At 33.0% G+C, this 16,430-nt stretch overlaps 1 protein-coding gene across 1 annotated transcript; it reads right to left on the reverse strand.

Moving 5' to 3' along the window:
• Positions 1-638: 638 nt before the first annotated feature.
• On the reverse strand, positions 639-1,583 carry LOC131594443 (uncharacterized). The gene is made up of 4 exons (XM_058866580.1): positions 1,443-1,583; positions 1,189-1,335; positions 1,049-1,144; positions 639-950 (listed from the first exon to the last, which is right to left on the reverse strand). Exons 1-4 carry the CDS (start codon positions 1,581-1,583, stop codon positions 639-641), a joined length of 696 nt encoding a protein of 231 aa, XP_058722563.1.
• Between the last annotated feature and the right edge of the window lie 14,847 nt (positions 1,584-16,430).

Here is a 16,430-nt window from a genome sequence, read left to right on the forward strand (position 1 = left end):
AGATTAGGGAAGATAACAATAACAATTTTAAAGCAGATTTTATACAACGCCATGAGCGATAAATATACATAAGATTCGAATAAATATACAAACAAAACCTAACACAAAGGAAATACACAAAGAGCAAAAGAGATAAACTGAACATCTTGCGGGTTGTCAGCTTTGGTTGATGAGAAATCCACCTCCGATCATCCAAATGCATGACCCAATGTTGTTTTCTAAGCTAATCCTAAACTAAGAAGGAAGTTGATAGAGTTGGGATACAAAGCCCCTAAAACCATAACCTAGAAATGTTACAAATGAAAGAATATAAAGAAAAATCTGCGCAGGTTGGCTAAGCGAGCTACACTTATTCTTAAAAATATCTAGCATAGTAAAATGGATCTCACTTAGTGAGCTAACCGCACTAAGCGGGCTTAGAAAATATGCTCTTATCTATTTTTAAAGCTCTAAGCGCGCTAAAGCTTGGCTTAGCGAGCTTCTGCAGAATTTTCTTCTTATTGCCACAAATATATGCTTAAAATAACGACATTTTGACACTTATCAACTCCCACGAACACACTCTTATGAAAATTGACCTTAAACCCCGAGATGGATTCAAACAATAACAAAACTACTTTAAGAGCCCTCATATTAGCTCAACTCTTCACCCCTGTCAATAAAGTATCATCAGCAAATTGAAGATGAGACATTAAGCCGCCATCCGCATTTCCCACCTTATACCATGTATACAAACGCTCTCGCACCATGGCATTCATCAAAACACTAAAACCTTCAGTCGCAATTAAAAAGAGAAAAGGTGATAACGGATCACCCTGCCGTAACCCTCTTTCCAACTTAAATTCATCAGTTGGGCTACCATTCACTAGCACCGAAGCTGAAGAAGTAGTAAAACATTCAATGATCCATTTCCCCCATACCATAGGAAATTGCATTCTAACCATTACTCTCTTCAAATAACACCAATCCACTGAATCATATGTTTTTCAAAATCCACTTTAAATAAAAGTAACTCTTTCTTCTTCTTCTTCTTCGTAGCTTCATCTACCAATTCATTTTCTATAAGGATGCCATCAAGAATTTGTCTGCCTGCAATGAACGCTGATTGAGTATCCGAAATCAGCCCCCGATCACATTTTTCAATCTATTTGCCAACACTTTTGCCAAAACTTTATACAAACATCATACTAGCGAAATAGGCCTAAACTCTGCCACCCGCGGTGGATTAGCAACTTTAGGAATCAAAATAATGAAAGTGCTATTAACTCCTTTAGTTAACTTCCCGTTAGAATGAAAATCCACCATAAACCGCAATAAATCATCTTTCAGAATATCCTAAAACTCTTTCAGAAAACCAAAACTCACTCCATCCAGACCCAGCCTCTTATAGCTATCACAATCCCACACCGCATTTTTCACTTCCTCCATAGAAAAGGCTTTACCAAATCAGCCCCGTCCTCTCCACTAAGAGTTTTAAACACCATTAGTCTCAGGCCAATAACCATTAGTCTCATTAAAATGATTCCGAAAGTGGTTAAAGACCGCATTCCTAAATTGATCAACATCTTCCACCACCCCGCCATTCTCATTTAAAGATACTATCGTATTAATCCTTTTCATTTAAACTACTTTGTTCTCCTTTCAAATCAAGGGACACAATACACTCTTTAACCTTAAAAATTCTTCCATATAAGTTCTGAGCATGTTGTTTATGCCACCACTTTAACTTTCCTTTTATGAACCGTAGTTTTTCCTTTTAACACATAACCACCCCACCCATCCACTTGGAAAGTCCTCCACTGATCAACCACATATTGACAATACCCCGGAATATCAGCCCAACACTTTAACATGCGTTGAGGCCTCAGACCCCAATTTAGAACATCAATATTCAACAACACATGCCAATGATCAGATAGTCCTCTAGGAAGCTCCCGCTGAATACAGTTTTCCCAAATAGCGCACCACTCTGCATAAACCATAAATCTATCCAGACGACTCATGACTCGACCATCCCCCCTGTATCAAGTCAACCGTCTCCCGCACAACGGAAAATCCACCAAAGCATTTTCCTCAATAAATCTGTTAAAAGATTCCACAAAGTTGTCAACAAAGCATTATAAAATTAGACAAACCTAGTATATTTTTATGGAATTTCGGCTCAACCGCTAACAGAATATAATTTCACCAAGTAAAATTAGAGAGACCTAAGCCTATGTTAGCCAACTTATCTGCACAATGGTTTTCTTCCCTATAAAAATGAGTAGCAAAAAAATTGAAACTAAGAATCTTCTGCATACAATTGTTCCATCTGTACTAATCTTCCAAGGCACAACAAAAGATTTACTAAACGCCAAAACAACTAATTTAGAATCAGTTTCTAACCAAAGATTTAACCCATTCTGAATCACTGCCTGCTCAATGGCCAAAATAGCACCCATGAGCTCACTAAAAGCGCATTCTCCTGACCCAAGAAACACGCAAAACTACCAAAATACTCCCAAGTGATTAAAAAAAGACCCAGTGTAGCTAACACCGGAACGCCACTAAAAGCGTCGTTAAATAATTAATAAAACCATGATAAATAACTTTAGTGTTTTAAACATCTAAGGTAGAAAAATGGGGCAATCTAAGAAGTATATATTATAATTATATTCTATCAAAAATTTATTTAACAAACTATTTTTAAAAATTTATTTTAAATTTGACTAAAGTATCACCATCACGTGCATTTACGTGGAACACGTATATTTATTTAAATGAAAAATTAACGACCGTTTATCTTTGATTGTTTTTAAGCCCTGGTGTCATATTGTAGGCCAAAAAAAGGAAAAAGAATATGAAACCGTTTTTTATTTATTTATAATTTTGTTAAAAAGAAGAAATCTTCATAATTTCAAAACAAAATATTCTATTATTATCTTAATGAACTAATATATAAAACAATTTTTTTATATAAACCTAATAAAATACATTACTATATACAAAATTACACAGTTAACAAATCTCAATCATTCAAATTTTTAACTATGTAAATAACTAAGATCAAAATCAATTAATTTTTACCAATTAAATTTAACAATTTTTCAAATAAAGTAAAATTTTATAATTTTAAAGACGTAGTATTTACTAATTTAAAAAATTGAGAGACTATTTTTACCGATTAAATTGTCACCTATTTTTAGATAAACTTTATTATATTCAAATATTAATTTTTTTATAGACCCAATTCCTTTGCACAAGGTGTGCTCCCCCAATAAATTCTGTATGTGCGAAAAAAAGAAACATTAGTTTAAATAAATAATTACATTTTTTCTTTAAAAAAAATAATTTACTATTATCTCGTTCTATTTTAAAATAATATATTTTTTTATGAAAAAAATCTACATATAATTTTTTAAGTGTGGTTTATATAGTAATGTATTTTATTAAATTTATATAAGAAAATTTATAAATAAGATATGATAAATGTATAATTTCATCTTATACATATGCAACTTTCTTCTATTTTCATTCTATAAAAATATTTAAATATATTTGTCATATTGTAACAGGAAAATAATATAAATCTCACTTAAAAAATTATATTTAAATTTTTTTTATTTTTTATATATATTGAATATCTAATATATTTAGACAATATATAAATAAAATATTTTAATTATTTAATAAAAAATAAACTTTTTTTCATAAATAGAATTATAGAAAATATAAAATTAGAAATGCTCAATAATTATGACAAATAATCTCCATCGCCATCATGCTGTAATGCCTACGAACTTTAGTTGAGAGTTGACACTACACTTTCATGTCAAAAGAAAACGAATTGTCTCCATGCCTTTAATAATTGTCTTTTTGATCATGTATAGTGTTGCTCACAATTGGATCAAATAAATTTATTAATTTGAACTTTAAACTATTGTTCTTTTTAATAGCAAATAAGAATATAATAGTAAGGTGAACAAAGATTGTCTTAAAGTAGAATGTGAGAGTTTCATAAAACACAAAAAAAATACAATAAAAAAACTAATAAAAAAAATAGCTGAATCCAACCCAAGATATTAAAGGTCTATTTGATTCAAATAAGGGGAGGAGAGAGAAAAATTTTAATGGAAGGAAGGAGAAGTGAGAGATTTTTTATGAGAAAAATGTTTGGTTCATAATAAGAGAGGGGAAGGGAAGAGAGATGTTTTAATTAAAAATATATTTGGTTCAAGAAGGGAGGGACAAAGTTTTATTAATAAATTATATTTTTATTCTTATGATCTCATATAAGTGATATGATATTCAAACATAAAAAATTTATACATATTTTTTTAGTAATAAAATTTTAATTGTGAGGGGACTAAAACGTTATAATTTATGTAACGTTAATAAACTGAGTACACTTGATTCAGATTATAACTCCCCGATACAAATAAAGCTATATGCTAATAATAATTTTTAAATCGTGATGAATCATCTAACAAAAATAAATATATAAAATAAGTTATTATTAAAATTAATAATTTAAACTTTTAAATAAAATGGATAAAAAAAATAAAGTGAATATTTAAAATTTGATATAAAAGAAAATATAATAGGATAAATAACAAAATTAAAAGAAAAATGAACATAAATAAACATTAAAAAATTATAAAAATAATGCAATAATTATGATTTATATTAAGTAAAAAAATTTGAAAGTAGATAATAGTTATAATAAGTTGATGAAAACAATCGAGAAAAATCACATAGAAGAGAAGCAGTAAGAAGAAAGAAAATAAATAATTTTGAAATACTAAAATTAAACTAAGGATATTTTAGTAAATATAGTGATTTTTTACATATTAGAATTCAGATTCCCTTACTCCGAATTCCCCCAATTCGAAGGGACGCAAAAAATATGGTTTGGAGGAATTTTGCTCCCCTCCCTTCCTTCCCCTCTTAAAATTTAAACCAAACATATTTAATTCGAAATTTCCTCTCCCTCCCCTCCTCTTCATCTACCCTAACCAAATACACCATAGAAAACCACCCTTTTGGTAACATATAAGATCTCAAGTCACCAAATCCATCGTCAATAGATTGGTGCTTTATCAGTCGTAACAATTCCATTCTAAGTAGGATTATGGTTAGAGTTGTCAAATGGACTGGCCCGACCCGGCCTGGTGGGCCAATATGTTTAAATGGGCTAACCAGCCCGATTACTTAATGGGCTACATAAAATGAGTCCGACCCATTTCTCAAAGGCCCGTGCGGCCCAATGGGCCAGCCCGACCCGTATTTCAATATTTTAGTTTTAATTTTATAAAAATGATGTAATGGATAAATGCAACATAATATAAGTAGAGAGTCATCATAAACGTATATAAGTGATGTTTAAAATATTTATATATATCAAATTTTCTCTTCATCTCACAACCATTTCCTTGATCAACATCATCTTGAAAATATATCTTCATCCTCTTTAATTTTTCTTTATCACTTGAAAACACATTTATGCAATCATATCTTATCTCAATCTTTCTTCCCTAAAATTTACCAAAATCTTTTTTTAATAGGCCAGCCCGAAGCCCGCTTGGCCCGACCCAGCCCAGCCCATGAAAAACATAGGCCTGATGGGCTGACCCAAAAAGACAGGATCGTATTTTTTAAGGTATTTTACGGCCCAGCCCGGCTAAATTGTTGGGCTTATGGGTCGGTCGGATGGGTCGAGCCCATTTTGACAGCTCTAATTGTGGTGTTCGAGAAATCAAGCTTCTTAAACTCAAGAATCACGAGATTTAGAAGACTTTTCTTAAAGACAAAGATCAAATACAAAATGTTGAAGGAGTGCAATGGAGTGGTGGATAATAGATGATTGAGCATATCATTAATTATGATATCACAACGTTAAAAATGATAGTGCTAAAAGAACTCTAAAAATCACACTAAATTATAATCCTATAAGTTCTTTCCACCAAAATTTCTTGCCAAAACTTTTAATATATAATAAATAAAAATTAATTAATTAATTAATGGCTAAATTACAGTTTTGGTCCCCCTATTTTAGGTTTTTCACGATTTTGGTCCCCCTATTTTCTTTTTAAACAGTTTTGGTCCCCCATCCCAATTTTGTCCATGAACAGTGCATGAACAGTACATGTCCGTACATGTCCGTACATGAATAGTACATGAACAGTTGCATCAAAATTGGGATGAGGGACCAAAACTGTTTAAAAAGAAAATAGGGGGACCAAAATCGTGAAAAACCAAAAACAGAGGAACCAAAACTGTAATTTAGCCTTAATTAATTAATGATTAAAAATTATATGTACACGTAATTTTTCTCCCTCCCATAACTCACAATGATTCAATAATAATTAATAATAATAATAATTAATAATTAATTCTATGTATATATAATTGAAAGTAATAAAAAAAGTTATAAAAATGATGTCTCTAATAAACTTAATCCACATGTTCCAAATATAAAAATGTCCACTATCAATTACATTTTCTCAAATAAATATTAATTAATTTATTAAAATTAATCTACATAAAATGAATATTGTTCCTAATAAATTACATATTTTGTTTGCTAATTTTTTATCAAGGCTTTTTACTTATAAATTTTAAATTATCGCAAACTATACTTTTAAGTAAAGAAAATTGATTTCTTATTTCTGCAATTCTCAATTTTATTGTTATTTGATAATTTTTATCATTTTTTATAGTTATAAATTTTAACTTATCACAAACGATACCTTTTGGTAAAGAAATTGTCGAATATGTTTTCTGAAATAAATCTTTAATAACTTTAGATATGTGCATGAATAGTTTAGAGTTTGTTATATTTTATCCATCTTTTTTTAAAGGTGGTCATTATATAATATATTTTACTCATTTTATTTCTCACATGCACAATTATATGATGTATTTTCAAAATTTACATAAAAAATAATTTAAAATTATTGATAACAACGAATAAATGTCAAGATACAAACACTACTTAAAATATTATTTATAAAAAAATATTTAAAAATATAAAATAAGTATTACTGGTATATTATAATTATTTATTTAATTCTAACATCACAAAGTGTGTGGCATTATTTTTATTCTAAATTTTACATACACTTACCTCTATTTTACTTCATTTACCTTTCAATTAAATGTGTGGCAAATATTATATAAAATTTATAAACTTCAAAACAATTATTTTATATTCTAATCAAAAGTATTCTAATCAAAAATTGAAAATATTTATAGCAATATATTCGACAATTTAATATAATATACCGTGCATCGCACGGATAGACGTCCAGTTATAAAATAAAAATTAAAAATAGTTGATTTCAAGTATGATCGGTTAAACCATACATTACTTATAAATGTATAAGATGTTAGATTTATAAAAGAGATACATATACCTAATGTCTAAGGTTTTAGGTTGAAATATGATATCTTTCTCTCATAAGGTTCTAAAACATTATATTCATTGTTACTTTCAGTCTTCTCCAAACTCTTAAACAAGTGGTATTAGACCTTTGACTTAATTTGGCGGGGTTGAAAGTTGGATTTATTATAGAAAGCGAAAACTCACACTTATGAAGGAGATTGGTGAGTCCAAATATAAATATTTACAAGAGAGATAACTTATATATTTAATATCTTGTAATTTTATGTGGAGATAAAATATCTCTCTCGTAATTCTGAAGCATTTGAACTCATTATTACTCATGTTTTTCTTTGACTCTCCCAACAAAAACATATAAATTATTATACTTTAAAAATATATAAATAATTTAAATGCATGAATTTCTTAAATTAGTGTCATTAATTTAACATTATAAGCAAAAGTTATAGCAACTATTATATTAAGAGTCTCACATATAATATATATTTACTTGAATACATATTTATAAGTGGGATAAATTCAACAATATAAATTGATATCAGAGTCAAATTTAAAATTTGATGGATCATATATTATTATGTTTTCGCTATTAAGTCATCCACCATTTATTTTTTTATGTTTTATGTTAAGAGTCCCACATCGGATAATATATGGCTTAAACAAGTGCTTATGAGTAGGGGCAATCCTCACCTTACTAACCGGTTTTGTAGGGATGAGTTAGACCCTGAAGGTATGAAAAACATTAGAAAGGAGGATTTGAATAGGATTTTTAACAAGCAAAACTTTGAAAAACAACTCCCCTTTTAAACGACAAACTCTTTACTCTTGATAAAAACTATAAAGTGCAAGAAGGAAAGCACAATGTATGTTTATCCTAATTCACTTGAGAAATTCCCAAGTTAGTCTAGTCCACTCGCCAAGGTGATTTCGTCTCTCTCAATCGAGGTCTTAATCCACTATAACCAAACTGATTACAATTGCACGGACAACCGCCGATGACTAACAATGCACAAGAAACCGCATGTGACTAACTACAATGCACAAGCTACCCGCAAGTGACTAACACCTCTGCACAAGCAACCTCCTGTGACTAATAACTCTGCACCAGCAACCGCCTGTGACTAACAACTGTGCACAAGCAACCGCCTGTGACTAACAACTCTGCACAAGCAACCGCATGTGACTAAAAATCTTTAAGACTCTCTAGTCCTAAACTTTCCAAGACTACCGACCAACGGGTCTCTTGAGGCAAAATAAAGCAACCGTTTGAATCAAAGTTTGTTTACAGTATAAGTGCTTCTACACAAGTTGAATGTAAACGATATATTTCAAATTCTATACTTAAGAGTATAAAGCTATGAACAGTATTTCAAGAATGGATATGATTGTGAATTAGCAGCTTTCTCTTGAGTCTTCAAGCCCTTTATATAGCCAATATAATAATATATCTGTTGGAGGGCAGTTCTAGAACTTCCAGAAGTTTGGCGGCTTGAACGTAGTGGGAGACAAGATAGTATGCAACGTCTGTCCTTTCTTGGTAGTGGAATGAAACATTTTCTGTACCTTGTACCTCATACTACATAACATTATCTTCTATTCTTCTTGAACTTCAGAGGCTCACAACATGAGTTGGAAGAAAAGAAAATAAGCTTTGGATCTTCAGAACTTCAAGTCTTTAGAGTCTTCAGAACCACGTCTTCAGAGTCTTCAGCACTTGGTGTTCAGAACCATTTGTCTTTAGAAACTTGAGTCTTCAGAGTCTTCAGAACCACGTCTTCAGAGTCTTCATCACTTGGTATTCAGAATGGTTTCTTCAGACTTCGTATCAGAGTAATGACTTCAGATGCTTCTGAAGCTTTGCTACTGTTCATCAGAACTTGTGTAGCGCGGAAACATAACTTGGTAGCTTCTGATATTTTTGCCACACCTTTTCATCAGAATCAGAACCTGTTTGCTAAGTACTCAACATAACAAACGTTAGTATAACAAAATTGTTCATACAAACATACTCATTGTTATCATCAAAACTTTGAGACATATTGCAGAACCAAATCTTGTTCTAACATACCCAACCACATTTCTTAACATGGTATCAAGAGTCTCGTTTAAGATCCGATGGGTCACTTATTATGGTTTCCGCTATCGGGTCACCCAACATTTATTTTCATGCTCCAGTTGTTTAGTTTTGGGCGTGATGGGGTGTGTAAGAGTCTCACATCTGATAATATATGACCTAAACATATGCTTATAAGTGGGAACAATCTTCACCATACTAATCGATTTTGTAGAGATGAGTTAGACTCAACTACATTTCTTAATATTTCAGAAGTTTAATTTTGAGTGTTAGATAATGTGTTAAAAGTAAGATCTTACATAAGGTAATATATTATATGAAGATATATTTATATACTTAGTGGGAATAATCCTCACTTTTTAAGTGATTATGTAAGATTAAATTAGTTCAAATCATCGTTCCTTCTTAACATTGACCATATAAATGAAATAGAAAGGTAGCCATTCTAAGAGACTAGCCGTATGTCTTGCGAGGATGGGATAAAATAATGAAACGGGACCTCTCATTTCCAATCTTAACAATTGGATTCCTTTCCCACTTGAAATATTTAAACATATTTAGAGGAGAAATCGTATTCAACATGTCCACTCCTCAGCCTCAACTTGCTAATTACTTTACTTTGCATCATCAAACCATGTGGTTTGGTCGCCTCATGACTAGATACTAGATTTTCGAGTCTCTTTCACCAAATCTTTGTTTCTTTCTTGTTTATTTACTTCATTTGGACCAACTCTTCCTTTTCTTTAATTATTTAAAATTCTTTAAATCAAGAACTCTCGCTGCTATCAATCTTAATCATGTTATTATTATATTCAAGGTAATCAAAATATCAAACTAGATTGAATTTTATATTTAACTTGCAACAAAATTTTCACAAGTTTTTAAAATTTTTGTGAGTGATGAGGATCTTGCCAAATTCATTATTACTTTTTTGGATATTTTATATTCTAAAGATCAAGACACGTATGCTTTCTCGGAAGAATCGTCTTATTTAAATAAACATCAAAATTTAAACATTGTATGTGATAGTTGTAGAGTACAAAATTTTGAAAATACACCAAAAAAACAAAGAGACGTGTATAAGTGTTCACCAATAATTTCTTTTGATTGAGATAATAGACAATGGTAATTCCCCCTCTTATTTTTGTGTTGCTGTGTGTGTACATTGTTCGAAGCAAAGTTTTGTTGGGGCGTGACTCATGAGGGACGATGCCGGATTAAGGACATCGATGGGTATTGTTTTAGGTGAATTTTTATTTATCCAACTCAAAAAGTTAGGTAAGGTTATCTTTACTGGAAAATGCATTGAAAATATCAAATAATTGTTCTATATAATAAATAATTAAATACACAAAAATTAAATGGTGTCATCTGATTGGTGGAAGGTACACTACCAATCTTTTTGTGATGGGTAGAGAAGTTGTCCCCATTGTTTTAAAATTTTGAAAAGTTTAGAAAGCAGGTTATACCATCAATGAGATTACTAATTGAGTTGTATCCTAGGTCCTTTTTTAAATATTCTTTTTATATTATTTAAAATTGTGCAAGTCTATTAACATACACACTAAAAACTATGATGGATGGGACAAATAACCTCAATCAATGAAATAATAATAGGCGAGATTATAATGAGAACAGTTCTCCAATTCATTATACTTCAAAAGTTGTTATAATGAGTAACAAGAAAATAGTCTTAAAACGCGCACTTTAACTACTGGGGCAAACGATTTAGTCAGTTTTAAAAATACAAACCAACAAATATATTATAAAACAAACCCTTGAGTTTGAAAGATGAACTTCATCTTCAACCTCAAGACAACAATTTTCTAGAAATCGTATCTTCATAAAAACTCAATCTTTTTCAAAATTGTAAACATGAAAGTTGTAGCATTTTTAACCACGATTCCAGCCATGTATCAATCATGCATTTAAATTAACTGTAACTCATTAACTTTCCAGAAAACGTGAAGAACCCTAAAACTTACAACTTAAATTAAATGACTAATATGTACAATCAATCCCTAAAACCTTAGGCCTTTTACTTAACACATCAAAGCAAACAATCTGGTATCAAGAAATATTAAAATTGATGCTTAAATGATAATTGTCATACCCCAAAATTTGCCCTCCTCTTTTCATCTTCAATGACTCAAGGTTCAAGGGTATTCTCAAGTCACTCTCTCCTATCCTAAATTAGGGTTTTTTTTATAGGAGAAAGTCAACTCAACTTTGACCGGTCATAACTCTCACATGGTTTGTCAGAAACTGTCCAACCAAAGCATATTCTCAAGGAAATTTCATTCTCTACAACTTTGATGTTGGGCCCAAAATCAAGAAATGCACCATTTGGGAGATATGGACAAAAAAACATTACAGGTCCTCCAAAAAGTCAATGAAATATACCTTTTGGGTCAAAACTCATAACTTGAGCATGGAAGCTTCAATGGAGATGAAACTAAAAGGAGTGTTTAGAAGACTCCTTGAGCTTTCTAAAAAGTCCAAGAACATCTCAATATGATAAAAATTGAGCAAGATACAAGTTGCGGAAGTCGAACAATTTTGAAGAAGTGCACGAAGAGAAATGCTTGTCAAAATCAATCTTCTTCCAAATGGGCCCAAGTTCTTTTGTTCCAAACTTGTTCATAATCCCATCCATGGTCTCTATACTCGATAGCACGCCCCTTGTTATTTTATTTTATTTATTTTGGAATTTATTTCCATTTAAATACAAATTAAATTAAACAAAACGTAGAAATGAGGAACAATGGCATATGGGCTTGGTCTTCACTTGTCTTGAGGTCCAAGATAGCTCATGAAGTACATAAATTTCGTACATGAGTGAAAGGAGAGGGAGGAGCAATTTTGGAAAGTTTTGATATAGGATTTTATCAAATATTGTACAAGGGAGGGATTGATTTGTTTTCAAGAAAAAAGCCCTAATTATATCATATATATATCCAACAAACTTCAGAGGCGTGGGGAGAGGGAGGCAGCCATAGAACTTAGGGTTTGCACTTGAAAATAAAAAAAAAGCAAAGTTGCACCATTGAACTTTGGCTTGCAGCCATTCTCATGCGATTTTAAGAACTGATTCTTGGTCCTGAGGTCTCCAGGGTTCAATCCATACTATCCCACGCATTTGAGCACTCCCAGAACGTTCTCTCTCGGGCACACCATTTATAGTACTTCTTGAATTTCGAATTTGGTTATCCAGGCGATTTAAACAAATTCGACGCATCTTTCCAAGTTCAGGATGGTATTTGGGATGGATTAGACCCATCGCCTTGAAGTCTTGACGTTAGGATCATGTTCTACCATGATTAGGGAGTAAGCCCTAGGCAAGTTCGTTTTCATAGTTATGATCATTATTTGTGAAAAATAACCATCCCATTGAATTCGTGGCACACGATTTAGTGGATCTGGGCAGATTTCGTTTTCGTCTTGTGGCTATTTCGCAGGTTTCGAAAATCTTCTCGTCGGAGAAGATGAAGGTATCGCCGGAGAAGGAGACCAGGGACCCTGTTCCGGCGGCGGCGTATGTCTCTGAGTTACGCGTGGCATGTGTGGCCAATCCTATTGGCCAGTCAATTTTCCCTCCCTCTCTCCTTCCACGCGCAGGCGATAGGATTGGTGGGTCAACACAGAAACTCCCTCTCTCTCCACATCATTGGCGGATGCATTGGACTGGTGGGACCAGGTTTGACTCTCTGAAATTCCCAATATTTGATTCATGTCTGTATAATGTTTTCGGATTAGATTAATTACAAATGGAGAATTTGGCATAAGTGGTTGAGAAGAAAGTCATGTTACCAGCGAGTCCTGGGTTCAATACCCAGGGGACTCCCTATTATTTTTTATGTGAATTTCTCTACAGATCATGTATGCATAGCCAATTGCATACCCACCATGCGCCCTCATCTCCCAACCATAGGATTTCCTTGGATCCAGATCTAACGTATCATATCTGCAAGTCCACCATGGAACTCTAAGGGCTCAACACACAGGAACTCCCAGGTTTTATTTATTTTATTTAATATTTTTATTTATATGGTTTAATTAAATGTTTAGATTGAAGATTAATAGTTAAGTTAATTTAATTAATTTTAATTTAATTAATTTTAATTTAGATTAGTCTTAATATGATTAGGATTAGATTTAAATTAGGATTAGCATATAAATTAGGTCTAGGACAATAATTAGGATTTAGAATTTTCCCGATTATTTTGATTATCTCGATTATTCGAGTTAATTGATTTTAATCATTTTAATTGTTAAAAAATCACAAAAACTCTATAAAGGTGTAAGTATTAGGGTTTGTCCAATCCCATTGGCCATTTGGCCGAAGTTTTTAGGATTTAATTTGTTACTTGTTCCGACTAAACCTATTGGTCGCAATGATTAACAATCGATTAATTTAATTAATCAAATCCAATAATAAAAACATCAATTCTAATTTCCCCTTTAAAGGATAAATGACAGATGAATACCTATTTCATCCCGCCTTCGAACTAGTCGACTCTCTATGTCGCAATGATCAAATATCTGAATAAAGCAATAAAATACATAAAATTCAAAACACATTTAATTTGCTGCCCGCGACGATCAATCTATCGATCTGAGTAACCAGCAATGCCCCTTAATCCGTTAGCTATACTGACCAAATCTATTGGTCATCGCATCTAACGGTAACATATTAAATCAGGGATGTACGCCCAAATCTTAAAACACACTAAACCACGACACTACGGATTTTCATCCTTTTCAATCAGGCAATTCAAAATGCCTTTCAAATCACAACTTCTAAAACTACGATAGGCCATTCAAAAAGCCTTCAAACAACCTCATACTAATTCAAAGGCGTACAACCATGTGCCCGAACTACGTTGACTCTGATTCTCCATAAGGAGATACGTAGGCACTTGGATAACCAAGGCGAGTCCCCCTCCTCAAAACCTCCATTCAGTTCAAATCTCAATTTTCGCCCTATTCATTCCCTTAGCTATTAAATCCTAATATTTTAGCCATAAAACTTGTTACCTTAGATTCAAAGCCAAAGGAAAGGGTCGAGGGTGCCTAACACCTTCCCTCGACCTGATTATAATAACTTACCCCGAATCTCTAAACTGCGTAGGGTTTCCTATTCGCCCTTCAGAATAGGTGGCAACTCTAAACCTTTAATTTTAGGGCAGGTTGCTACAGCTGGCGACTCTGCTGGGGAAAAACTATAATGGTGAATTATTATGCTCCTAGGTTTTGGTAGGGTTTAGGTTTGTGGCAAACTTTTTTAGGTTTTTGGCGAACTTTTTTAGGGTTTGGCTAATTCGCCAAAATTAGGGTTTATTTATTTTTATAAATATTTAAATTTTTATTTATTATTTATTTTTATATTATTTCATCTATTTACATCAGTTTAAAATAAACATCTATTTATCTAAATATTTGCTGTCTTTGCTGCATTTTCGAATTATAGCCAGCCGGATTTTGAGGTTAGTTTTAAAATATTTAAATTTAATTTAATTTATTTATTTACTTACTTATAAGTTCATTTATTTATAGTAATTTAGTTAAATATTTGTTTATGTGAATATTTATTATTTTATCGCATTTCGGGATATATAAATTGCTGTTAAACCTAAGCCTGGGAATTATATTTAAGACCAGAGGGGAATTACATCGCCTACGAGTCTTATTATAATTCCACTCAGAGTGGGTTGAATATCCGGAAAGGTCTGATACGAGGCTTGACCTTGTTGAGGGCTGGACTTGGTATTTAGCTGATCTCTCTGGGAACCTACCCCTAAAATTCGAACCTCATGGATAAATGAGTTGTTCTAAAATCCAAAGAGACAAAAAGTCTCGGCGGCTACGAACGACCCCATGAGACCTTCTAGAACATACCAATGGGAAGGGTAGGCACCCTAAGCCGTTACGTCGAACCTATGAATCTAGGGCTTACGTGTTTATGTGCTTATTATGTGTTTGCAATTTATATACTGCGAATGTTTTACGCTTTTATTTTGCAGGTATCCCTATGCGTTCCCTGGCCTGCAGGGACTTTATTCCAAGACCGTGTCCTTCCCACGAAGGACACCTCCATTTACGCGCGTTGATTGGCCTCTCGATGGCCATGAGACTTAGTGACTATCATGAACGGTCACTTCGCGCCTGCATCTACGAATTCCCTAGCCTTAGGGATCATATTCTAAAATCGCGTCCTTCCCACGAAGGACATCCTCATTTATGCACGTTGATTGGCCTCTCGATGGCCATGAGACCTAGTGACTGTCATGAACGGTCACTTCGCGCCTGTATCTACGTACTCCCTAGCCTGTAGGGACTTTCCTTATATATCCTTGTATTCTTACAACTATGTGTCCTTCCCACAAAGGACATCTTCGTTTACGCACGTCAATTGGCCTCTCGATGGCCATGCGATCTAGTGACTGTCTTGAACGGTCACCTCGTGCCTACATCTACGCATTCCCTAGCCTGTAGGGACTCTATTTCTAAAATCGCATCCTTCGTTCGAAGGACATCTTCGTTAGCATACATCGATTGGCCTCTCGATGGCCATGCGATTCAGTGACTGTCTTGAACGGTCACCCCGTGCTTACTCCTATGTACTCCCTAGCCTATAGGGATTTTCTTTTACGTCCATGTGTTTTCACAACGACGCGTCCTTCCCCGAAGGACAACTTCATTAGCATGCGTTCGATTGGCCTTTCGATGGCTATGAGATCTAGTGACTGTCTTGAACGGTCACTCCATGTTTGTTTCCACGCACCCTCTAACTTGTAGGGTTTGGATTCCCAGCTATACATCTTTCGTCCCTAGCCTGCAGGGATTTCACTTCATCCGATATCGTCCTTATATAGGTTGTGTTCTGCATAGAGAACCTTCCCACCAAGGATAACTTCATTGGTACACGTCGAACGGCCTCTCGATGGCCATGAGATTTGGTGACTGTCATGATCG

This window comes from Vicia villosa, linkage group LG1 (assembly GCF_029867415.1).
Source record: "Vicia villosa cultivar HV-30 ecotype Madison, WI linkage group LG1, Vvil1.0, whole genome shotgun sequence".
NCBI lineage: Eukaryota > Viridiplantae > Streptophyta > Magnoliopsida > Fabales > Fabaceae > Vicia > Vicia villosa.

Bases quoted from the DNA above. Each gene is read 5' to 3' on its own strand.
- LOC131594443 (XM_058866580.1), bottom strand. From the start codon at position 1,583: ATGGCGGGGTGGTGGAAGATGTTGATCAATTTAGGAATGCGGTCTTTA. The intron at 1,336-1,442 runs GTAAAGCCTTTT...AAAGAGTTTTAG, and splicing joins GAGAGGACGGGGCTGATTTG to GATATTCTGAAAGATGATTT. The intron at 951-1,048 runs GTAGATGAAGCT...TGTTATTTGAAG, and splicing joins TCCTTATAGAAAATGAATTG to AGAGTAATGGTTAGAATGCA.